A 27407-nucleotide genomic window follows, 5' to 3' on the forward strand; every position below is an offset into this window, starting at 1 on the left:
GTAATTCAATTCAGTAGTTGAGCTGAGAAGTGATAATGGCCTGAACTAGGGTGGTGACCACATAAATGGAGAGAAAGGGATGGATGCAAGGGATTGTAGGGGTATCAACGTCAAGATCTGGCAAATATTGTGGTGGAATGAGGAGTAGGCTATCATAGTGTCTACCCCTGACTGTGCAAAGCTAATCAAAGAAAAGACTTGTTTACCATCCTACCTTCCCTAGTTTTCTCTTGCTTCTTTCCCCAAATTTGTCAGAATACAAAAGAGAAATAGTATAATCATGTTGGAGTATCTTGGCTTCAACAGTGCAAAAACCTGAAATGTTTCCCCCTCCCCACCCCACTCAGAAAGGAGGAGGTTTTCCATCCTCAAAGGAAAGAAAAACACCCTCTCTTCCTAATAGCATTCCAGGGGCTGACTATATTAGGCAATACCTACATTATAATACGAACTTTTAAGGCAGAAATAATTTACTCAAATCTCCCCCCAAAAAGCAAGAAAATTGACTCAAATACAAACTACTTTCTTTTAAAGGGACATTATCTCTTTCAACCAAACATTTCTTTGAAAAAGAAAGTCATCACTGATACAGAGAACTTAACAGTTTTAAAAATGAGATTTACTCTAACTTTGTGATAATCTTTTATTATTCTCAATGATCTGGACTCTTCCAACTTTAACTATGGTTCCTTTCTTTCCTCCTTACCAGCCAATCTCCACTCTTTGCAGGCCAGTGTGAAATGGCGTCACATGGTAAGTAAATTTTTGTGGAATACTGCATTTTCAGGAATTGTTTGAAAAATATATGGCAGAACAGAATTTGCTCTTGTCTTAGAACAGGGTTCCCATAATCAGTATTTAATGTCTTCCTCATGTATATAGAGAGATGGAGAGAGAGACGTAGATGTAGACACAGACATTGATATAGACATAGAAGTAGATGTAGACTTAGACATAAACTTAGACATAGAGAGAAAATATATGAGGAAAAAAGAGCCTTTGGCTCTATACGACATCCACCTCTTCTCTCCCTCTCTAATGCAACTGCTCAGGCTCCTCTCCCATCCTGGACAATGACCTTGACCCCTGCTAGCCCACATTCACCCCCCCCCAATGGAAAGAATAAGGAAAACTAGAGGAAGTAGAAAAAGGGTTTTTTTTTGTTTTGTTTTTGTTTTTGTTTTTTTTTAGTGAGGCAATTGGGGTTAAGTGACTTGCCCAGGGTCACACAGCCAGTAAGTGTTAAGTGTCTGAGGTCAGATTTGAACTCAGGTCCTCCTGACTCCAGGGCTAGTGCTCTATCCACTGTGCCACCTAGCTGCCCCGAAAAAGTTTTAAGTAAGAAATGCCCAACCAAGACTTCAATCTGCAAGTTTGGGGTTAGCATTCCACCTCACCCTTTCCGCTTGGGGCCCTTGGCTTCTTGGCTATAACAGAAGGCAGGTGGGTGGATCCATCTTTAATCCAACCTCCACACAGCCTTCAAAGGGCTTTCTAAAGCATATTTGACCAGACCACTCCACTCTCCCACTTAAGAACCTTCAGGAACATGACATTTGAAACCATTTACACTTGGGCTACGGCTAATCTTTCTACACTCATTCTAAAGTATTGTCATACGCTCGACATTCCAATCAAATGGCTTACTAGTGGTTTCTCAAATTTAGCATTTTACTTCCCACCTCCTATTACTGAACCTTTGCACAGGTCATACTGCAAGCCTAGAATGTGCTCCTTCCTCACTCCACATCTTAGAATGCCTAGGCTTTTTTTTTTTCAAGGTTCAGTACTACACATGCATAGGGAAGCCTTTTTTGATTCCCACTAGTGGTTATCTGTCTGTCTGTAGTATCACAGAAGAATGTGAATGCCTTGGAAGTAAGGAATTTTTCATATATATTTCTAGAACAGTGCTTCCCTATGTATTGGCTCATTTCCTGATGCCTTTAAACATATCTAGGACTCTTCTAGCCTTAAACACTACCCCTCCCAGACTCTACTGCCCCCTCAAGTTTTGACCAATCTCTCTCCGTGTCTCTCTGTCTCTCTGTCTGTCTTTCTCTAGGTTAAGTGACATGTCCAAGGCTACACAACTAGTGTACTACTTAAGTGTCTATATGTTCTTCCTACCTATATCTTATAGAATGTAAGTTCCTTGAGGGTTGGGGCTGTCTCATTGTTCTTTTTGTATTTCCAGATATTCATATAGTATCTGGCATAGTAGGTGTCTAATAAACATTTGTGGACTGATTGGACATCATAGCTCCATAATGAATGTTTACTGTATGAAAATGAATTGAAAGTAACAGATTTGCTTCCTAGAAAACAATGTAGCCTCCCATCCATCTTGTAGTACATATAATCCCCAAACCATATAATTTAGCACTTTCTTATTTGCTGAATAGTATTGTTCTCTATTTCATCTGTGCAGATCTTGCCTCCTCAACAAGATTTGAAATTCCTTGATGGAGAGATGGCATCTCATATTTCACTTTGGGGGTTCTCTAGCACCTAGGATCCCGGTGGATTTCTTGTCAACCAGGCTGGAATTTTACTTGATTCACATTCGAGTTTCTTTTCATACTGAATAGAGTTCTCTTCCAGGAGTCAGGAAAACCTGAGTGCAGAGATCAGCCGGAGATCCCTTCATGTTATGTAATCCTGCTCCTTGGTTTTCTCATATGTAAAGTGGGGGAGGATTATAACTTAAGTCCACATTGTACTTTAAGGTTTACATCTCATTTCAGCCTCTCAACAACATTGTAATAGTAGACGGTATTACAGTTATGACCACCAATTTTACTGAGACTGCCAGTAGTAAAGAGACTCGTCCAGAGTCACACAGGTATTAAGTATCAGAGGCAGGGTTGGAACTCAGTTCTTAATGACTCCAAGTCCAGTATAATCCAGTATACCTGTCTTCCAAGGTTATTCTGAAGAAAATGCCTTGCAAACCTTAAAATGGTATGTAGGCATCAATTCTTTTAACAACAACAATAAGAGATTTATATAACTACAAAGTGTTTTATACCTATTAACTCATATGGGCATTATAATAACCCTAAGGCATACATACCATAAATACTATTGTGTTTCCCATTTTATAGATCAGCAAACTATGTCTCAGAGAGGTAAGATGACTTGCCTTTCTAGTCAATTTACAGGTAAGGATGCTGTCTCAACAGCCTCTAAGAAAGGAAAAAAAAAATAGATGTTCTTTGTGTGGTAACCAATGCAGTTATTTAATTTGACTTTTTTCTGCAATTTACAGGAAAATGTAAATAGTGATATATGGGAGACTTTCTGTAAACTGCTAAGTCAGCAGACTATAATCTTGGCAATAAATTCCAGGTATGTGATAATTTTTCATTTCATATGAGGCATAAAAACATTTTTTTTTTCTTACCTGGACTCTCATACATGCTGACAGCTCATTAGCTACATCTAGTTCCAGTGACTGAAGGAAAGGAGAGGGAAGAATACAGATCAGGGGCATGCTGATAAATCTTTAACAATAGACTTCTCTGAGGGGCAGCTAGGTGGTACAGTTGATAGAGCACCGGCCCTGGATTCAGGAGGACCTGAGTTTCAATCCGGCTTCAGACACTTAACACTTACTAGCTGTGTGACCCTGGGCAAGTCACTTAACCCCAACTGCCTCACCAAAAAACCAAAACAAAACAATAGACTTCTCCAAAAAAAATGTATACACAACATGCTTTTAAGTTTGATCTGCATCTCTAACATCTCCATCACTTTCTTAATTCGAAGCAATCAACAAAACACTAAATAAAGCCCTAATTTGGAGATTGCCTGTTTCTTTTTTTCTTATTTTATTTTATTTTTTCCATTTCTTTAGAATTTTATTTGTTCTCAAATTACACATAAAAACATTTTTAACATTGATTTTTAAAACTTTGTGCTTTAAAAACACAAATTCTCTTCCTCCCTCCTTCCCCACCCTGCTGAAGAACAGAAGAAATTCAATGTAAGTTAAACAGGTGTAGTCATGCAAAACATTTCCACATTAGTCAGTGAAAGAAAACAGAAAAAAAAAACTTAAGAAAAAGGAACTAAAACATTGTGCTTCAATCTGTATTCAGATACTATCAGTTCTTTCTCTGGAGATGGATTGCAGTGTGTGTATTTTTTTGGGGGGTGGTTCTTTTGTTTTATTTTTAGTTTTTATTTAGAATTTTCCCCCAAATTACATGTAAAAAAACCAGATTTTTTTCACATTGATTTTTTTTTTGCAGGGTAATGAGGGTTAAGTGACTTCCCCAGAATCACATAGCTAGTGTTAAGTGTTTGAGGTCAAATTTGAACTCAAGTCCTCTTGAATCCAGGACTGATGCTTTATCCACTGTGCCATCTAGCTGCCCCCACATTGGTTTTTTAAAACTGTGTGTTCTGAATTTTCTTCCTCCCTCCCTCCTCAACCCTTCCTAAGAAATCAAGCAATTCAATATAAGTCATACATGTGTAGTCATGCAAAAAGTCTTCACATTAATAAGGTTGTGAAAGAAGATAAACAAAATAACTTTAGAAAGAGGAACTAACAAAATTATACTTCAATATGTATTCAGATATACTCTATTTTCTATCTTCTTTCACCCTATCCCTCCTCAAAAGTGTTTTGCTTTTTCCTGCCCCCTCCCCCAATCCACCCTCCCTTCCTTTACCTTCCTCCCCCCCCCACTTATCCCCTTCCCCTCCCACTTTCCCTCAGGGCAAAATATATTACTATTGGATTTCATTTTTTGTAAATCCTTTAAAGTTGTCTTGGATCACTGTATTGCTGAAAATACCTAAGTTATTCATAGCTACTCATCTTACAATATTGCCGTTACTTTGTATACACTTTGCATCAGCTCATGTAAGTCTTTCCAGGTTTTTCTGCTAGTATCCTGCTCACCATTTCTCATAGCACAATAGTGTTCCATCATAATCTCATCCCACAATTTGTTCAGCCATTTCCAAATTGATGGGTATCTCTTCAATTTCAAATTCAACTTTTTGTTTTTTATCTTTTTGGATACCAACCCAGTAGTGGTATTACTAGGTCAAGGAGTATGCATGGTTTTATAGCCCTTTGGCCATAGTTCCAGATTGCTCTATGGAATGTTTGAATCAGTTTACAACTTCATCAAGAGTGCATTAATGGGGCAACTAGGTGGCGCAGTGGATAGAGCACCGGCCCTGGAGTCAGGAGGACCTGAGTTCAAATCCGGCCTCAGACACTTAACACTTACTAGCTGTGTGACCCTGGGCAAGTCACTTAACCCCAATTGCCTCACTAAAAAAAACAACAACAACAAAAAACAAAAACAAAAAATAAACAAAACAAAAAAGAGTGCATTAATGTCTCATTTTCCCATATCCCCTATGACATTTGTCATTTCCCTCTTCTGTCCTATTATCCAATCCAATAGGTGTGAGGTAGTACCCCAGAATTGTTTTGACCTGCATCTCTCCAATCAATAGTGAGTTAGAGCATTTTTTTCATATGGCTATATAGGTATCTTTGATTATTTCATCTGAAAACTTCATATCTTTTGGTCATCCATTAATTGGGGAATGGCCCTTATTTTAACAAATTTGACTCAGCTCTCTATGTGTTTGAAAACTGAGGTCTGTCAAACAAACTTGCTTTAAAATTTTTTTCACCATTACTATTGCTAACTGTATTTCCCTCCATTCTATTCCTTCTCCATGACATTTACTATATTTTCCATTTTCTTTCACCCTTTCCCTCACCAAGGGTCTTTTGCGTCTGACTGCCTTCTCCTCCAATCTGCCCTTCCTTCTATCTATCATCCCCCTTATCCCCTTCCCCTCCTACTTTCCTTTAAGGTAAGACAGATTACTATACCCAATTGAATGTGTATGTTATTCCCTCTTTGAGCAAATTCTGATGAAAGGTTCACTCATTTCCCAGCACCAACCCCATCTTCCCTTCCACTGTATAAGCTTTTTCTTGTTTCTTTTATGTGAGATACTTTATCCCTTTCCACCTCTCCCTTTCCCTGTCTCTCAGTAGATTCTTCTCTCACCCCTTAATTTTATTTTTAAAAGATATTATCCCTTCATATTCAACTCACACCTGTGCTCTCTGTCTAAATATACTCCATCCAGCTGCCCTAATAAAATAAGAAAGTTCTTATGAGTTACAAGTATCATCTTCCCATGTAGGAATGTAAAAAGTTTAACCTTTTAATAGCCCTTATTATTTCTTTTTTCCTGTTTATCTTCTTATGCTTCTCTAGAGTCTTGTATTTGAAGGTCAAATTTTCTATTCATCTCAGGTCTTTTCATCAAGAATGCCTGAAAGTCCTCTCTTTCATTGAATTCTCATTTTTCCCCTGAAAGATTATAATCAGTTTTACTGGGTAGGTGATTTGGGTTGTAATTCCATTTCCTTTGCCCTCTGGAATATCATATTCCAAGCCCTCTGATGCTTTAATGTAGAAGCTGCTAGATCTTGTTTTATCCTGACTGTGGCTCAACAGTACTTGAATTGCTTCTTTCTGGCTGCTTGCCATATTTTCTCCTTGACCTGAGAGTTTTGGAATTAGGCTATAATATTAATGGAAGTTTTCATTTTGGGATCTCTTTCAGGAAGTGATCAGTGGATTCTTTCAATTTCTATTTTGCCTTCTGGTTCTAGAATATCAGGGCAATTTTCCCTTATAATTTCTTGGAAGATGATGTCTAGGCTTTTTTTTTTAATCATGGCTTTTAGGTAGTCCAATAATTTTCAAATAATTTCTCCTGGATCTATTTTCTAAGTCAGTCATTTTTCCAATGCGATATTTCACATTGCCTTCTATTTTTTTTCATTCTTTTGGTTTTGCTTTATTGTGTCATGATTTCTCATAAAGTAATTAGCTTCCATTTGATCGATCCTAATTTTTAAGGAGTTATTTTCTTCAGAGAGCTTTTGTACCTCCTTTTCCATTTGGCAAATTTGGCTTTTCAAGTCATTCTTTTCCTCGTTGGCTTGTTGTACTTCCCTTACCATTTGGCTGAGTCTGTTTTTTAACGTGTTATTTTCTTCAGTATTTTTTTTGTGTCTCCTTTAGCAAGCTGTTGACTTTTTTTCATGATTTTCTTGTATCACTCTCATTTCTCTTTCCATTTTTCCCTCTACCTCTCTTACTTTATTTTCAAGGTCCTTTGTGAGAGCTTCTATGGGCTAAGACCAATTCATACTTTTCTTGGAAGCTTTGGATGTAGGAGCTTTGACTTTGTTATCTTCTTCTGAGGGTCATCATAGAAACTTTCTATGGTTAACTTTTTTTTCCTGTTTGCTCATTTTCCCACCTTATTTCTTTACTTTTAATTATTTGTTACAGTGGGCCACTGCTTCAAGGGTGGAGGGTGCACTATACCAAGCTTCAGGGGGCTTGAACAGCTGTTTTCAGAATACTTCTAGGAATTTATATGTCCTTAGTTCTTCCCAGGTGGTATGGTTTAAGGAGAGGTATGTTCACCATTCTCCTGGCCTGTGCTCTAGTCTGCAAGTAAGTACAGGCCTGCTTTTCTGCCCTGAAATTATGAACAGAATCCTGCTCTAGTGTGGCTGCAAGCTCTTGTGTGCTTGTGCTCCTCCCCAACCTGAGACCACTACCCGTGACTGTGACCTGGATCTGAGTATGGGCAAAACAACATAGTCCTGCCTCAGTGCTAGCAAAGAGAGTCCTATAATCTCCTTCTGGCCAATTGTTTGACCCTCTTACCCTATGTGGGCTGAGTTCCAAAAGCAGTTGCTGCCCCCACTGATTGAGAGGTTCCCGAGGCCTGCTCGTGGTTCACTGGGGCTGGGTCTGCACTGGGGTTGGGTCTGTGCTAGGGTTGGGTCTTTTCTGGCGTGGCCTGTGCTGGGCTGCACTTCTCTCTCACCCTGGTACAACAGACTTTTCCTGTCAACCTTCTAAGTTGTCTTTGGCCAGAAAATGATTTCACTCTGTCCTTTTGTGGGTTCTGCTACTCCAAGAATTGTCTTATGGCATTATTTGAAGTTATTTGGAGGGGTCTTGGGGATAGCTCAGGCAAGTCATTGTCTTTCCTTCACCATCTTGGCTCCATCCACCCACTGCCAAGTTTGTCTATTTCTAAGATGTAAATGAGGGGCAGCTAGGTGGCGCAGTGGATAAAGCACTGGCCCTGGATTCAGGAGGACCTGAGTTCAAGTCCGGCCTGAGACACTTGACACTTAACTAGTTGTATGACCCTGGGCAAGTCACTTAACCCTCATTGCCCTGCAAAAAACAAAAACAAAAACAAACAAAAAACAAAAACAAGATGTAAATGTCCACAACGGAAATTAACAGTTGCCTAGTTCAAGCTGATTCCACTGATCCTCAGATTTAATAGGAATAAGCATAATGTCCTACACTTGAGTTAAAGAAAAATTAATCACACATGTCTAAATGAGCATTTCTTTATGTGTGCTGAGGATAAGGAGAGGGTTATGATTGGATGTGTTAAAAAAAATTCTAAAGTTTGTTAGCTGAAAACCCAATATAAGTCAAACATATGAGGTGGCAATCAAAATAAATGATGTGATATTAATTCTCATTATTTAAAGTATAGGAGCAAAAACAAAACAAAAACAAAAAAACAAGGGGCAGCTAGGTGGATAAAGCACTGGCCCTGGACTCAGGAGGACCTGAGTTCAAATCCGACCTCAGACACTTGACACTTACTAGCTGTGTGACCTTAGGCAAGTCACTTAACCCCCATTGCCCCGCAAAAAAAACCAAAAACATAAAGTATAGGGATATGACATAGTCTACTATACTCTTCCATGACCATACCACATTTAGAATATTGTGTTTAGTTCTTGGCCCACACTTGAGATTGAAAAACCAGAGCAATTACAGAGAAGAGGAACCATGATGGTAAGAAAATTCATAACTTTCTGAAGAAAAATAGTTTGAAGACCTAAAAATATTTCTTGGGAAGAAAGAGGATTTAAAGGGGACATAGACTATCTTCAAATATTTAAAGGGCTATATCATATAAAAGGGTAGATATATTCATTTAGCCTAATATTAATTAACATATCAAGATTTAATTATTTGACTGTTCAATTTAATTTATTCAATGTTTTAATTTCATTAATATTAATTTGATATATTAAATTAATAACTAAAACCAATGTGTGGAAGCCATAGAGAGTCAGATTTTATTTCAGTGTAGGGAAGAACTCATCAGCAATTAGAAGTGTGCAAAAAATTAAATTAAAAAAATTAAATGGACTACCTCCAAAGGTACTGAGTTCCCTGACACTGGCAGTTTTAAAGCAAAACCTGAAGTATACTTTCTCAGGAATTTAAGGGAGGAGATTTGTAATAGAGATGAGAAAGTTTGGGACTATTTGATCTTTGAGCTCTCTTCTAACTCCTTTGAATCCAAGGTCTATGATCAAAAATAATTGCAATTTAAAAATAAGTTATATTTGTTTTCATTAAAAAAAAATAATTTCCTCCTTTGACTCCAATCTGAATTCTTTTAGGTCCAGCTTAGTTTTTTTATCTAAGTCTTGAGCTTATGGACCTATAGTGCTTTGTTCAAATCTCTTAGTGCATAAATGGCCAAACCACAACTTTAGAGCCAAATAAGATTTTTCTGAGATGTATGTGAATATCTTAAAGGAAAAATGCCAAGGTAAAAATGCCCTTACAAATTATATTAAGATAATTATATAAAAAATAAAAAATCTCAGTTTTGTCTTTGTTTGTTTTTTTAATCAGTCAGGGTTAAGTGATTTGCCCAGGGTCACATAGCTAGTAAGTATCAGAGGCTGGATTTGAACTCAGGTCCTCCAGACTCCAGGGCTGGTGCTCTATCTATTGCACCACCTAGCTGCCCCCCCCCCAAAAAAAACCTATTTTTGCAAGAAAGTCAGATTTCAAGTGCAAATGAATAATGCAAACACATTGTGAGTTATGTTCAACAAAATCACTGGATTAGGTAGATAAATTTCAAAAACAACACAAAAAGCATTTATTATATTTGCTTGTTGAAGATGGTGCATTTTGTCTCCTCTTTTTGGTCTGGTTGGTTCCATATATTCTACAGTATTTCAGTTAGGGAAAAACATATATTATTCTGAGCTGCAAACTTCAAGGTGCTGTGTGAAGATAGGCAGGTTGTCCTCAACTGAGGGACAAACACCCTGATTCCTTCCCTGATACCAAGGGCTATTGGAACAAATGGGAACAACTGGGAAAAACTCAAACTTTGCAAAGCATGTGTGTGTGTCAAAAGTGGAACAAACCAAGAAGGTGCTTAGTGGAACTGATCCCAGGGACAGATGCCTAGGCATGAGGTGGCTCTCTGGGCAAAACTCTACCTCCCTATCCCAGTTTTCCCCCCAACTTCCTTCTACTCTCTTTAAAATTCATGATTCATTCATGGTAACCAGTACCTGCTTATTACAATATAAATAATATGGGGGCAGCTAGTTGGTACAGTGGATAAAGCACTGGTTCTGAATTCAGGAGGACCTGAGTTCAAATCTGGCCTCAGACACTTGACACTTACTAGCTGTGTGACCCTGTAAGTCACTTAACTCTCATTGCCCTGCAAAAAATTAAAATAATTTTTAAAAACCAATATAAATTAGATGATATGATATGATATGACATAATATAGTATGTGTGATATAATGAAATGTAATATATAATAATAATAAAACCCTCTAGGAAAGTGAGGTGATCTCAATCATTCACATACCTATTGAAATATTTTCATTAGATTACTCTCTTAACAGAGACCATTTGCAATGATCAACTATATTTAAAGCAATTTTGTTTTGGTGGTTGTTATGGAGGGGGTTTTTATTTTTGTTTTTTGAAACTAGGTCTTTCTATCTTGCCCAGGGTAGAAGAGAAGCAGTCACTCACAGATATGCCCAAAATTCTGATTGCCATGGGTGCTTTAACCTACTCTGGGCTGACCTGGGTTGGTTGGTCCCCCCTTAGGAAACTTGGTGGATCTTTGCTCCCCAGGGTTGATCATAACAGCACAAGACTTAAGTAGATACCTGAGAGGTTTTACTGTAGCTCAGAACACCTGAGCTCACACAATCTACCAGATTCATCTGGCCCTGCATCAGAGATTAGGACCCAGTTTTTATAGATTATTCCTTTTTTGCCAGGCAATGGGGGGTAAGTGACTTGCCCAAGGTCACATAGCTAGTAAGTGTCAAGTGTCTGAGGCCGGATTTGAACTCAGGTCCTCCTGAATCCAGGGCCGGTGCTCTATCCACTGCACCACCTAACTGCCCCTTTATAGATTATATCTAAGAAGGATGGGCTGTAGTCAATCAATAGTTTTTGTATTACACATGGTTAGCACTTCAAAACGGTTGAGTGGGTATTGGCAAATGATCTCATTGAACTGAAGTAGGTTATCCCTTTTCTTATCATTCAAAGAAGCATCTACTTCCTGTCACAACCCCACCCCCATGAATGAGTTTATCCTGATCTGCAGTAGGCCTAACACATCAAAACTGACCTGAATGTTCTGTTTCTCTCCCCAGTTACGTGGATCCCTTACAGCAATTTGATACCCAACTGAAGACAACAGAGGAATGCTTTAAAAATGTGTTCTCCATGCCTGATTTAGAAATACTAAAAGAGAGGCAATTGAATGAAACGGATCAAAAAGATATCGAGGTAGTATTTTATACTAATCATTAGTCATGGGTGTCTTGGAAAGAAAAGTGGACCAGGGGGCAAGAGACATGGGTTCTGCTACCAGCTCTGGCACAAACTAAGTGACCTTGGGCCAGTCATTTAGTCATCTAATCCTTGTATTTTGAAAGGTGGGGGGTGGGAGAGAGGGAGGATACATCTTGATGATCCCTTCTAACTCCAAAGTCCTAGCAACCACAAAGTCCCTTCATTCCTTTCACCAGATGTAGTTCCATTTCCCTTGCCCAAAATCATCATCTTGGTGGACACCTTCCTCCTGGGGCTGAGAGGACATCTGGCTTCTATTCTCAGATGTGTCTTAGACAAGGATTGGGAGTCACTGAGTGTACTGCAAGAGGGAGATGAATGCATTAGTGAGTTCTACATTGCAAAGGGTGCTATATTTTGAGAATGATCTGGGTTCAAATCATGTTGTTTAGTCATTTTTCAGTCTTGTGATTTGTGTGTGATTTGGTATCCCATTTGGGATTTTCTTGGGCAAAGAGTGGCCTTCCATTTACTTCTCTAGCTCATTTTTATAGATGAGGAAATTGAGGCAAACAGGGTTAAATGACTTACCCAGGGTCACACAGCTACTAAGTATCCCAGTCTGGATTTCATTTCAGGAAGGTGAGCCTTCCTGATTCCAGGCCCAGCCCTCTGTCCACTGAGCCATTAGCATACCCCATTCATGGTGTCACCTAGCTGCCTGAAATCATGCATCATATATCAAATAATAACCATATATCAAGGCAGTTATGTGGTACAGTAATGAGCATGGAATCAGGAAAGACTGAGTTCAACTATAACCTCGGACATTTACTAGCTGTGTGACCCTGGATAAATCATTTAACCTCCGTCTCATTTTCTTCATCTGTAAAATGGGGAAAACAGCACCTAATATGTGAGAGTGTTGTGGGAATCAAACAAGATAATATTTGCAAAAAAAAACCACTTAGCACAGTTCCTGACACATAGTAGGTACTCTATAAATGCTTATTTCCATTCCAAAATCCTGGCTCTTATTATCATTTAACCTCTACGGGCCTTCGTTTCCTCACATAAGAAATGAAAGTGTCGAACTAGATGACTCCTAAAATCCTTCCCACCTCTAAATGTATTTTACAATGAGTTTACAACCCCCATTGAGTGACTGGGGAGGAGAGGGACAATGCAAAGGAGAATGGCTGGCGAGGGAAGCGTTTGTTGGTCAAGTGGATGAGCAGGAAGGAACTAATGAATCAAAGATGCTCAATCAGATTAGATCAGAACAGAAAGAGACGGTCTGGGAGAGAGAAGAGACTTCTCTGGTCCTTCTGTTTCTTCAATATCTATATCCAGTGCCTGGCTTCTGCTTTGGGCTCCCATGTCATAGGAAGGGTGGGATTGACATCAGCATCTCCTCTACTTGAAGACAATGTCATGCCTGGATCCCAACCCCTGCCCAGTTTGGGACCACTAAAAAACTCATTCCAGCGGTGATTTGACCCAAGTTGAGTGCATAATTCTCTTTTCCTTTTCTCTCTCAGCAACTGTACAAGACTATTTTAAGCACCTTTGAGGACACACTTCTGATCTTGGTTTCAAAAGACCTCTACAAGTTACAGCTCTTAAGGGTAAAGTAGGCAACCCTAAGAAGGTTGATTTCTATTCAGCTCTTGAACAAAAATGGAAAGTTTACATTCCTGTCCTGAATCCAGGAATCCAGATGTGCTTCTGTTGTTGTCCCTTGTCTCTCTTTCCTTTTTAACTTTCTGGCAGTGACTCTTGTTATCTCTAGAATTGAGTAGAAAAAAATTTTAGCCTCTTCTGTGGAAATGGAAAATAAATCCTGGTGTCATGTCCCACCTCTGACAAAACCTAGGTGATGCTCGGCTAGTTACTAAGACTCTAAGAAATCTGGGTGCCTGAGACTAAGGTGCAGGCAGGGTGGTGACCTACATTGGGAAGAGATGTTTCCTCACCTGGGAATTTTCTATATGGTACCAAGAAAATTATAGATCTGATCCCAATCCCTATATAAGGATGGATAGAAATAGTGGAAAACAAAAAATAACGTCACTGATCCTTCAAGTAAGGATAGCAGCACTGTTTCTGGTTACTGATACTAGAACTAATGTAAACTCTATTAATATATGTCTATGGGCTTGTTTGGAGGAGTTAGAAACAATAATATGCCATGATTTAATCTGCAGTATTTTCAAATTCCTGTAATAAAGAACCCCCTTATAATGGCACATTATGATGTTGTCATTCAAAGATAAGTCCCTTGAGGGTGGGGACTGCTGGTGTTTTATTATTATTATTATTTCTGTATGAATAAGACTTTGTGCCTAGCACAGTGCCTTACACACAATAGGTGTTTAGTAAATGTTGAACTGAATAGACTTGAATAACAACTCATTGCTTATCAAGCATTTTGTGCTTTACAAAGGACTTTCAGCATTTTAGTACTGACCTGTGAAGGAGGCAGGGTAAGTATTATTCCATTTTATTGATGAAGAAATAATTAAAGTCTGGAAAGAGGCTAAAGGGCTTGCTCAAAGTCACACAGCTAGCTCATCAGTGTGTGAGCTAGGACTTGAATCCAGGTGTTTGGATTTCAAGTGACTTGTTCTTTCTATTATACTATGCTTTTTCATCCTATATGGTGTTTATGTACACATATATGTAAACATATATACATACATACATGTTATATGGGCAGTTAGGTGGCACAGTGGTGTAAAAAATATTTTTGGTGAGTAGCCTAATTTGGAGGGCTAATCTGACTGGAGGACTAAACTGGGGACTTTTGACTATTTGGCTATCTGACTTCATTAATTTAATATGGACCGTTTATAAAGTTCCACCACACTGCTCCCAAACTGATAGACTAAAGATTAAGAAGCCTCTTAACCAAATAATCAAAGCAGAGTTTATTTATGATACTATTTAAAATTAGGAATACAGGGAAATAAATTGTACAACCTGACTGCTTTCCTGCGGTCTCTTTAGCACCTGCTGGGCTTCGAACTTCTTGAATACAATAAGGGCCTTAGCCGCCTCCTGCCTCAGGGCACATTACACTTTCCCTGGTTTGTATTAAGGCCTGTAAGCTTGTCAGCCCCTTCTCTAGTCTCCAATCTTTTCCGAACCAAACTCTCCTCCGTCCTTGTCCGCGCTCCCCTCTAGTCAGCCCCTCTATCTAGTCTGTCCTCGCTCCGTCCGTCTCCCTCTAGTCCGTCCAGTCCGTCCTCAGCCGGTCTTCTAGTCCGTCTCCTCCTTTTTGCCGTCTCCTCAGCCGCCTCTTGACCTCTTCTTGTCTGTCCGAACCCCTGAGTCTTGTCTATCTAGTCCGTCCTCGGCCCGTCCTCTAGTCAGCCGCCCCGCCCCCAGTCCGTCCTCCTGGTCTATATATACACCTTTTCTTCTCTCCACTCAAATCTTGGGGCTTCCTTCGCCCCCACAGACCAAGCTAATCCGCCAACCAGAGCTGCAGCTGGTGGGGGGGGGGTGCTCTTGAGCCTCATGCCTCAGCACAGGCTATCCTTCAGATAGCTCCGCTCAGGTCGGAGGGAGCTGGGGGCTTTTTTTTTTCCCCCAGCTGTCTGACCTCGGTCTTGTATAGCCCATGGGGTTTTTTTCTCCTCAGCTGAAACTGAGGAGGAGGGGGAGAGACCCTAAGGGCCTAAGGCTTTCTAATCTCAGCCTAAAGGTAGGGTCCCCAAATCAAAATAAATTTCCACAGTGGATAGAGTGCCAGGTCTGAAGTCAGGAAGATTCCTCTTCCTGAGTTCAAATCTGGCCTCAGACACTTACTAGCTGTGTTTCCCTATATGCCTCAGTTTCCTCATCCATAAAATGAGCTGGAGAAGGAAATGGCAAACCACTCCAAGAAAACCCCAAATGGGGTCGTGAAGAATCATGACTGAAAAATGATTGAACCACAACATATATTAGATAGTACTAGTAGGCACATAGTAGGCTCTCTCTCTCTCTCTCTCTCTCTCTCTCTCTCTCTCTCTCTATATATATATATATATGTGTGTGTGTATGTGTGTTTATAAATGTATATATGTGTATGCATATACATATATACACATAAAGATGTATAGATATAGATGTAGATACACATACTCTCGTACACAAATGTATAATATATACATATACAAATGTGTGTATATACAGTCTTGCTGTCCAACACCAAGAGAGCCAGTGAAACCAAAGAGTGGCCCCATATCATGGCAAACAATCCATAAATCTACTAATATTTGACAATATCACCTTTGGTAATACCCCAGAGTCAACCCCACCTCCTTTATCCATGTCCTGTCTGGATGCAAAGTCTTGGGCTGGAAGGCCTCTGGTTCTGATCCAGTTTGGTCATTCTAATGGTGGTAAAAATCATTTGTGTTGCCTTGTGTAGTAGTGATCATAGCACATGCCCTAGTACCCATCAAGAGGATCTATGAAAATTGAGGAATTCTGGCCTTGTTGTAGGAACAAAAATCACATATAATTTCTAAGTATATAGTCAAGGCAGAGCGACATTCTTTTGCAGAGTGGGATAAAGTAAAACAAGATAAGGGATGATTTCCAAGGAGACACTCAGGTGGAACTGAAGCTAGGTCATGAGGAGGGGTAGCTTAGCTGTCATTGCCTATATTTTAAAAACTCACCCAAACCTATATTCCAAGAGCCTCTTAATAAACTTGTGGCCTGGAGTTAGGAAGACTGAAGTTCAAATCCATCTTCAGACACTTACCAGATGTGTGACCTTAGGCAAGTCACTTAACTACTTCCTCACTTTCCTCATCTATAAAATAGGGATAATAATAGCTCCTAACTCCTCATTTTGCTGTGAGGATAAAATGAGATATTTGTAAATTGCTTCACAAACCTTAGAATGTTATATACACAAGGTAAGGAGTAGAAGTTGATGTGGATTCAACTCAATGAATGGCTATAAAAAACTGCTTATCTAGAAAAAAGGGAGGGAAACAGATTTTAAATGTACTATATACTTTTCACATTCCATTCACCCTTCCCTTCAATGGTTGTTGTTGAGTCATTTCAGCTGTTTCTGGTTCTATTTGACCCCATTTGGGGTTTTCTTGGCAAAGGTAGTACAGTGGTTTGTCATTTTCTTCTACAGCTCATTTTACATATAAGAATACTGAGGCAAACAGGCTTAAATGACTTTCCCAGGGTCACATAGCTAGTAAGTGTCTGAAGCTGGATTAGAACTCATGAAGATGAGTGTTCCTGATTCTAGGCCCAGTGTGCTATCCACTGTACCAACTAGGTGCCTTCCCTCCAATGGTAGAAGTGTGATAGTTAATATTTTGTCTTTGTACCCTAGAATCTAGCAGTTCCTGACATATGATAAGTTATCAATAAATGTTACTTGATTACTTAAGAAATTAGTTTCGGGGCGGCTAGGTGGCGCAGTGGATAGAGCACTGGCCCTGGAGTCAGGAGTACCTGAGTTCAAATCCGGCCTCAGACACTTAACACTTACTAGCTGTGTGACCCTGGGAAAGTCACTTAACCCCAATTGCCTCACTAAAAAAAAAAAAAAAAAAAAAAAAAAACAAGAAATGAGTTTTACTTAATTCAAGGTACATGGCATCATACTAGGCAGTGGAGGATGGATTGGATCCTTGAAAACAGGGCTTTTGTTTTATTTTGTCTCCATATTACCAGCACTTGACCATCTAGTGTTGTGTTTTAAAGTGGTAAGCACTCAACTCAAGTCAAGTCATCAAGCACTTAACCATGTTCCAGACACTGACCTAAGCTCTGTGGAGCTAAAATCAGTATAATACAAGACATAGGAGCTTCTATATAAAAAGACTGAAGGGCTTGGAACATTATATTTCAAAAAGCAAAAAAGCTGGGGTTGTGACCAAAAATAACTTACCCAGCAAGGCAGAGTATAATCTTGAACAATAACAATAAAAATGACATTTAATTAACTGAAAGACTTTCAGGTTTTTGTGGGAGGGAAAAGCCAGAACTCAATGGAAAATTTAACATATAAAATCCAGGAAAAACATAAGGTAAACAATAAACACCAATTATAAAGGACTCAATAAGGTTAAACTCTTTACTTCTTATATGTAAAAATGTTATCAGCACTCTTAAGAATGTCAACATTACTTGGGTAGTTTGACAGAAAGGCTAGGCTAAGCCCAGTATTATGGATTGATACTAAAACCAAAACAACCACAACAAAAACTGGGTAGGTAGTGGTAAAAAAGATCAATTATACAAATGGGGTGTGAAAGGAAGAACTGGTACAGAGGAAGCAGGTGGGGGTGGAAGGGTGGTAGTGCTGGAACCTTATTCTCATCAGAACTGAGTTAAAGAGGGAACAATATACACATCTAAAAGGGTATAAAAGTCTTCTAAATTTATAAAGAAATAAGAGGATGAGGGGACAGGATACAGGAAGGACTTTTAGAGGGGTAGGCAAATAGGGAATAGGAGAGTGAATATAGAAGATAAGGCAGGGATTCTTAAAAAGTATAGCAGAATGGATTGAAAATCAGACAGTATGTTGTTTACAAGAAACACATTTTAAAATGAGAGATACACACAGTTAAAATAAAAGACCTGAACAGAATTTATTATGCTTCAGCTAATTCAAAAAAAAAAAAGAAAAAGTAGCAATCATGATCTCAAAGTTAAAGCTAAAATAGATTTAAATAAAAGCAATAAGCATGATTGCTACTTTTCCTTTTTTGCATTAGCTGAAGCATAATAAATATCAATATGAAACCTATATACATCTAAGTTTTTAAAGCAAAAGTTAAATTAATTACTGGTGGAAATAGATAGTAATGCTCTAATAGTGGGGGACTTTAATCTTCCCTTCTCAGCATTAGATCAATCTAACCAAAAATAAATGAAAAAGAAGTGGAGATAAATATAATTTTATTTAAGCTGGATATGATAGATATCTAGAGAGAAGTGAATGGGAATTTTAAAAATACACCTTTTTCTCAGTGCTATATGGTACATTTACAAAGATTGACCATGTATTAAGGTACAAAAATTTTTTAATTAAATGCAGAAAAGTTGAAATTAATAATAAATTTAATAATACATCTTTTTCAAAGTATAATGCAATGAAATTATATTTAATAAAAGACCATGGGAACACAGAGCAAAAATTAACTGGAGACTAAACAACCTAATTTTAAAGAATGATTGGGTTAAAGAACAATTAATAGAATCAATTTCATTAAAGAGAATGACAATAATGAGACAATATATCAAAACCTATGGGATACAGAAAAAGCAGTAATAAGAAGAAAATTTATATCTCTAACTGCTTATGTCAATAAATTAGAGAAAGAGTGGACCAATGGACTGGGTGTGCAATTTTTTAAAAACTAGAAGAAGAACAAACTAAAAATCTGCAATTAAACACTAAATTAGAAGTCCTAAAAATTAAAGGTGACATTAATAAAATTTAGTGTAAGAAAACTATTGAATTAATAAATAAAACCAGGAGTTGGTTTTATTTAAAAAATAAAATTTTTTAAACATTGATTAATATGATTTAAAAAGAGAGAAAATCAAATTGCTAGTATTAAAAATGAAAAGGGTGACCATGTCACTAACGAAGATGAAACCAAAGCAATTATAAGGAGTTATACTGCCCAATTATATGCTAATAAATTCAATAATTTAAATGAAATGGATGAATACTTATAAAAACATAATCTGTCCAGATTAAGAGAGGAGGAAATAGAGGCGGCTAGATGGTGCAGTGCATAGAGCACTGGCCCTGGAGTCAGGAGTACCTGAGTTCAAATCCGGTCTCAGACACTTAACACTTACTAGCTGTGTGACCCTAGGCAAGTCACTTAACCCCAATTGCCTCACTAAAAAAAAGAGAGAGAGAGAGAGAGAGAGAGAGAGAGAGAGAGAGAGAGAGAGAGAGAAGAGGAAATAGAATATCTCAATAAACCTATGTGAGAAAAAGAAAGAAAAAGAAATTCAATAAACTATAAATAAGCTCTTAGGAAAAAGCATCAGGACCAGATTGATTTACAAAAGACTTCTACCAAATATTTAAATACCAGTTAATTCCAGTATTAAATAAATTATTTGGAATAATAGGCAAAGAAGGGGTCCTTCCAAACCTCTTTTATTTTTCCCCTCACAGGATTTTTAGTTCCAAATTTTTCTCCCACTCTCCCTTCCCTACCTCCTCCCCAAGATGGAAAGCAGTCTGATATAGGTTGTATATGTATAATCACATTAAACATATTTCTACATTAGTCACCCTGTAAAAGAAGAATCAGAGCACAAGAGAAAAACCTCAAAAAAGAAGGGAAAAAAGTCCAAAAGTAGAAACAGTGTGGTTCAATGTGCATTCATAATTCACAGTTTTTTTTTTTCTGGATATTGAGAACATTTTCTATCATGAGTTCTTTAAAACCATTTTGGATTGTTGCACTGCTGAGAAGAGCCAAGTCTATCACCATTGTTTTTGTTTTGTTTTTTTAATAGAATTTTTATTTTCCAAAATATATGTAAAAACAAAATTTTAACATCAATTTTTAAAAAACTTTGTGTTCCAATTTCTCTTCCCCCCTCCATTTCCACCCCCCACCCAGAAGAACTCAAGCAATTCAAAATAAGTTATACATGAGTAGTCATGAAAAAAATTCCCATATTAGCTAGTTGTGAGAGAAAACAGTCAAAAAACCCAAAACTTCAGATTAAGGAATTGTCAAAGAGGAAAAGAAAAAAAAATTAATGTGTTTCCATCTGTTTTCAGATACTATCAGTTCTTTCTCTGCAGATGGGCTGCAATCTTCATAAGTCCTTCATGGTTATATTGGATCATTGCCTTGCTGAAAATAACCACATGCTTCCCAGCAGATCATCCCCCACTATTGCTGTTATTTTGTATACAGCACATTTCACTCTGCTTCAGTTCTTGTAGGTCTGTCCAGGTTTTTCTGATAGTATCCTGTTCATTATAACCTGTATATAGTACCTTAAGCTTGACAGAGAATTTTCTTCATAAAAGTCCAGAAAAGTAGGTACCATACATTTTGCCATTATAATCAATCATCATAACTATTTCCCTCCATCCCACTCCCTTCCCATGACATTTACTCCTCAAAAGTATTTTACTTCTGACTATCCTCTCCCTCACTCTGCACTCCCTTTTTTCACCCTTCCTTCCTTATCCTTTTCCCCTCCTACTTTCCTGCAGGGAAAATTGGGTAGGAAATCTATTCCATCCATGAGCCCACTCCAATGAGATCAAGGTCCCTGAGCTAATTCTGTGTTCTAAATTTTTCTTTCTCCCTCCCTCCTCAACTCTCCCTATGAGATCAAGCAATTCAATATGTCATACTGGTGCAGTAATGCAGAACATCTTCATCTTCCTTGAAAGTGTTTTGCTTTTTACTTCTCTCTCCCCCAATCTGCCCTTTCCTCCTTCCCTTCTTCCCCCTCCCCTTTTCTCCCTCCCCTCCTTCAGGGCAAAAATATATTACTATACCTACTTGAGTATTTATGTTAGTCCTTCTTTGAGCCAATTCTGATATTATTCACTCATTCCCCAAGTCTTTCCCCCTCTTCTACTCTCCTCCATAAGCTTTTTTCTTGTTTCCTTCATGTGAACTACCTCTCCCTAGACCATCTCTCCCCTTCTCCCTCCCGTAGTTTATTCCTCCTACACCTCAACCCTACTTTAATGATGTCATCATGGATTAGTTAGGTGGCACAGTGGACAAAGCACCAGTCCTGGACCCAGGAGGTCCCAAGCCCAAATCCAGCCCCAGACATAAGACACCCCACCCTGTCTGCCCCACAAAAAACAAAACATAAATGCTTTACAGATATCATCCCTTCATATTCAGTTAAGACCTGTGTCTTCTGTGAGTTTCTTACTGAGACAATTCTTATGATTTCGAAGTATTATCTTCCCATGTAGGAATGTAAACGGTTTCATTTTTTTATATCCCTCATGAAGTCTTTTTCCTGTTTATCATTTTATGTTTCTCCAGGGTCTTGTATTTGAAAGTCAAATTTTCTATTCAGTTCAGGTCTTTTCATCACAAATGCTTGAAAGACCTCTTTCTTATTGAAATCCAATTTTTGCCTTGGAAAGATTATACTCAGTTTTCCTGGGTATGTGATTTTTGGCTGTAGCCCCAGTTCCTTTGCCCTCTGAAATATCATATTCCATGTCATCCGGTCCTTTAATGTAGAAACTGCTACATCTTGCTTTATCCTTATTGGAGCGCCACAGTATTTGAATTCCTTTTTTCTAGTTGCTTGTGGTATTTTCTCCTTCACCTGGGAGTTCTGGAATTTGGCTATAATATTCCTGGAGGTTGTTGCTGTTACCGTGTACAATGTTCTCCTAGTTCTGCTCCTCTCAGTCAGCATCAGTTCATGTAAGTCCTTCCATGTTTCTCTGGACTCCTCCTGCTCACTGTTTCTTATAGCACAATAGTATCCCATTACATTCATATACCACAACTTGTTTAGCCATTTCCCTATAGATGGGCATTCCCTCGATTTCCAATTTTTTGCCACCACAAAGAGAGCTGCTATAAATATTTTTGTACATGTGGTTCCTTTTCCCTCCTCTATGATTTCTTTGGGATACAGACCTAGCAGTGGTACCAGTGGGTCAAAGGGTATGAACAGTCCCATAGCCCTTTGGGCATAGTTCAAAATTGTCAAACCTCTTTTATGAAACAAATGTGGTATTAATACCTAAACCAAGAAAAGTAAAAACAGAGAAAGAAAATTAAAGAACAATTTCAGCAGTGAATATGCATGCAAAAATCCTAAATAAAATACTAGCTAGGAGACTACAATGGTATATTATAAAGATTGTACATTGTGACCAAATAGGATTTATAACAGCAATGCAAGACTGGTTTAACAAGGGAAATTATTAACATAATTGATTATTGATAATAAAAGTAACAAAAATCATATGGTTATATCAATAGATGCACAAAAAGCTTTTGATAAAGTATAAAACCCATTCCTATTAAAACACTTGAAAGTATAGCTATAAATGAATTTTATTTAAATTGATAAAAAGCATTTACCTAAAACCATCAATAATCATTATTTGTGATAAAGGATAAGCTAGAAACCTTTCTAGTAAGATCAGTAGTGAAACAATGATGCCTATTATCACCAATATTATTCAATAGCAATGTGAATAAGAAAAGAAAAAGAAATTGAAGGAGATAGAATAGATAAATGAGGTGATAAAATTATCTTTTTCCAGAGGATATGATGATATGCTTAGAAAATCCTAAAGACAACTAGAAATTTAGTTGAAAATAATTTTAGCAAAGTAACATAATATAGGGTAAACCTACCACATAATTCACCAGCATTCCTAAATATCACCAATAAAACCTTGCAAGAAGAGATGGTAAGAGATACCCTATTTAAAATTAATGTGGCCAGTATAAAATACCTAGGAGTATATATACCAAAATAAAACCAGGAATTATATGAATATTTTCAATTATACAAATAAAATCAAATTTAAATAATTAAACAAATATTAATAGTTCATGAGTAGACAAGGCCAATATAGCAAACATGACAATTTTACCTAAACCATTTATTCAATGCTATCCCAATTAAATTACCAAAAATTATTTTCTTGAGTTAGAAAAAATAATAAAATTAATTGGGTAGAACAAAATGTCAAGAATATTGAAGGAACTAAAGGGAAAATGTGAAGGAAGGAGGTTTAGCAATACTAGATATTAAACTATATTATAAAGTAGTACTTATCAAAACTATCTGGCACTGGCTAAGAAATAGAAAGGTTGATCAGTGGAACAGAGTAGACATACAATCCATAGCAGCCTAAGATTATGGTAACCTTGTGCTTGAAAAGTGTAAAGCCTTATATTTTAGGGATAAGAATTAATTACATGCTAAAACTTGTTGGGGAAACTGAAAAGCAGTCTGGCAGAATGTGGGCATAGACCAATATCTTACACAATTTACCAAATTAAGGTCAAAATGGATACATGACCTAGATATAAAGGGAGATATCACAAGAAGATGTGAAGAACATGGAAGATATTACCTATCAAACTTATGGATAGGCAAACAATTTATGAATAAACAAGAAATAGAGAGCATTCTGAGATGCAAAATGGAAACTTTTGATTACATTAAATTATTTTTTGTACAAATAAAACCAAGGAAGCCAAGGTCAGAAGGAAAGCAGAAAATTGATGGGGGGCGGGAATTTTATAGATAATTTCTCAGATAAATATCTCATATATCAAATAAAATATAAAGAACTTTGTCAAAAACCATAACTATACAATTCATTCCCCAAATGGTCAAAGGATACTAATATGCAGTTTTCTGATGAAGAAACTAAAACAATTTATAATCATATGAAAAAATGCTTTAAATCATCATTGATTAGAGAAATGCAAATTAAAACAACTTTGAGATACCATCTCACACCTATCAGATTGGCTAAAATTATAGGGGCAAGGAAGCAACAAATGTTGGGAGATGTGGAAAAATTAGAACACTAATTCACTCTTGGTGGAACTGTGACCTAATTCAAGGATTTTGGAGAGCAATCTGGAATTATGCCCCCTCAAATTATTAAACTGTCTATACCCTTTGACCAGGAATACCATTATTAGGTCTCTTTCCCAAAATGATTAGGGAAAAAAAGAAAAGAACCTATATATTCTAAAATATTTATAGCAGATCTCTCTGGTGGCAAAGAATTAGAAATTGTGGGGGTACTTATCAATTGGGGAATGGCTAAACAACTTGTGTTATATTAGCCTGATGGAATGCTGCTGTGCTGTAAGAAATACTGAGGCCAATGATCTTCAAAAAACATGGAAAGGGGCAGCTAGGTGGCGCAGTGGATAGAGCACCGGTCCTGGATTCAGGAGGACCTGAGTTCAAATCCAGCCTCAGACACTTGACCCTTACTAGCTGTGTGACCCTGGGCAAGTCACTTAACCCCAATTGCCTCACCAAAAAAAAAAAAATTTAAATAAAAATTAAAAAACATGGAAAGACTTGCATGAAATAATGAAAAGAAAAATGAGTAGAACAAAGAGAACATTGTATGTATATATATATATATATATATAACAATATTGTTTTAAAGAAAATTTTGAGTGACTAAGCAATTTTGAACATTATAAATACTCAGATCAACTACAAAGAACCAATGAAGGAAGATGCTATTTGCCTTCAGAGAAAGAACTGACAAATAGAAGTATGCACCGTATGGTTTTACATTTATAACATATATCTACGTATTCTAATGGTAACCATCTCTTGGTCAGGGTGGGAGGGATTGAAAAATACAAAAAGAACAAAGCAGAGAATAAAAGAAAATTTAGAAGGAAGCATAGAAGGTATAGTACTTATATAGTATTTTAAATAAAATGTAAATTCATGATTTTACAGTGAATCCTCTTTTTATATTATATATGGAAATTTTTTTGTCTTTATGTATTTAAGTTCAAAAAGAATTTTTAAAAAGAAAGTCAATGAGACCAAAAATAATGTATTATTATTAATGTCATCATTATTATTCAGGTAATTAATATTATTATTCACAACATAATATTAATGTTATTGATCAATAATCTGTTATTATCATCACATACTTTCCCTGGACCTTAGTTTCTTTATCTGTAAAATCACAGAAGATGGGTTGGGAGTTTGAACTAGATAGCCTCTGAAGTCTAGAGCCACAATCAATCACTATAACCTTAAATTAACCTTTCTCATATTGCAAATAAAGAAACTGAGGACCACAGAGGCTAAGGAACTTGCCCAAGTTACCCAGTGTGTAGAACTGTGAGTCCATTCTAGGTCTAACTCTTGGTCTAGTGTTCATTCTCTTACTTCCTTTGCATCCCCAACAGGAAATGATCATATGGATGAATGAGACTAATTACTTGCAGGAGCGAGTCATGAACATCATAAGCAGAGTCTTAAAGTATTCATCCAGAAAAATAAAGGGATCTGTAAGTCATAAGAAATTCCTTTGCTACCTAATTCTGGAGACTAGTGCTCACCCTCTCCTCCACCCCAATCTTTCTTGCCTATGTTCCTTCTTTTCTTTCTTTCTTTCTTTCTTTCTTTCTTTCTTTCTTTCTTTCTTTCTTTCTTTCTTTCTTTCTTTCTTTCTTTCTTTCTTTCTTTCTTTCTTTCTTTCTTTTTGGCAGGGCAATGAGGGTTAAGTGACTTGCCCAGGATCACACAGCTAGTACGTGTTAAGTGTCTGAATATGGATTTGAACTCAGGTCCTCCTGAATCCAAGGCCAGTGCTTTATCTCCTGAGCCACCTAGCTACCCCCTGCCTATGTTCTTGATAGACATAGAAGCAGACCTGAGAACATTGCAGCTGGTGGAGGGAACCATTAGGAAAGATATATTTAAGTCTCAAGTACCTCTGTATGACTTAGTTTTCCCAAAGAAGTAGTTTGGACACCTCCATGAATACAAAATAAATGCCTCAGTAGTGGATGTGTCAGCAATAAGCTAGCTCTTCTACAAAACTTCTTATGGGCATGAACTGCTATTCCTAGGATGGATGATAATTGGTCTTCTTCTGTCCTAGCTATGCAGGCCATGGTTAATGTTAAATGGTCTCTTTGTAAAGATGGATATTTGGAATTTATAACATTTTTTTTCCTTTGGAAACAATGGTATATGTTAGTGATTCCCATTTAGTGATTTGAAAACCTCCAATTTACACTGATGGTCCAAAGAGTTTGCACTACTGGAGCTTTAACCAAGTAAATAATTGTAGAATATTATGAGTAGGATGTTAAATTACCACAAGGGTTCACAACACATCTTTTGCTGTTGTTGAAAGGGGTTTGTGTGGGGGCAGCTAGGTGACACAGTGGATAAAGCACCAGGAGCATATAAGTTCAAATCTGGCCTCAGACATTTGATACTTATGAGCTGTGTGACCCTGGGCAAGTCACAACTCTCATTGCCCAGCAAAAAAGAAAGAAAGAAAGAAAGAAAGAAAGAAAGAAAGAAAGAAAGAAAGAAAGAAAGAAAGAAAGAAAGAAAGAAAGAAAGAAAGAAAGAAAGAAAGAAAGAAAGAAAGAAAGAAAGAAAGAAAGGGGTTTGTGAAAGAATAAATTCTGGGAACTCCTCTTATACAAAAGCACCATTTTCTTAGTTAAATAGCACTCTCCCTTTACTCTGTATATTAAATATGATTTTGCAGGTCTGGCTATCCTGAGATAGTAACCATCATGTATGTATATCATTGCTTCTATGATAAAAATTATTTCTGTGATGAAGTAAGAAACCCAAGTGGGTCCTGAAACATTCCACTTTGGGCCCTCACCTCTACACTGGCCCTTCACCAGAAAAAGGGACACAGAGGACCACGGAACCCATTCCTGCTGGGAAACCCTAGAAAAAAATCACATACTTGCAATGTATAGGCTAACCATTTATATGCACAGAATCAGCATGTCAGCTGATTGTAAGTTGGAAAGACCTGTATATATGTCCTTCTCTCCACCTTTCTTTCTTTCCTTCTTTCTTTCTTTCTTTCTTTCTTTCTTTCTTTCTTTCTTTCTTTCTTTCTTTCTTTCTTTCTTTCTTTCTTTCTTTCTTTCTTTCTTTCTTTCTTTTTGTTGTTTTTGTTGTTGTTTTGTGGGGCAGTGAGGGTTAAGT

At 37.4% G+C, this 27407-nt stretch overlaps 1 protein-coding gene across 1 annotated transcript in view; it reads left to right on the plus strand.

The window, feature by feature from the left end:
• The window catches only part of MROH9 (maestro heat like repeat family member 9), an 81518-nt gene that overhangs the window by 5090 nt on the left and 49021 nt on the right, over nt 1-27407 (plus strand). The window contains 4 exon segments of the mRNA XM_044003119.1: nt 710-753; nt 11552-11687; nt 13235-13321; nt 25628-25729. Coding sequence (XP_043859054.1) covers nt 11625-11687; nt 13235-13321; nt 25628-25729 — 252 coding nt within the window. The 5' untranslated portion in view covers nt 710-753; nt 11552-11624.

This window comes from Dromiciops gliroides, chromosome 4, assembly GCF_019393635.1.
Source record: "Dromiciops gliroides isolate mDroGli1 chromosome 4, mDroGli1.pri, whole genome shotgun sequence".
Taxonomy (NCBI): domain Eukaryota; kingdom Metazoa; phylum Chordata; class Mammalia; order Microbiotheria; family Microbiotheriidae; genus Dromiciops; species Dromiciops gliroides.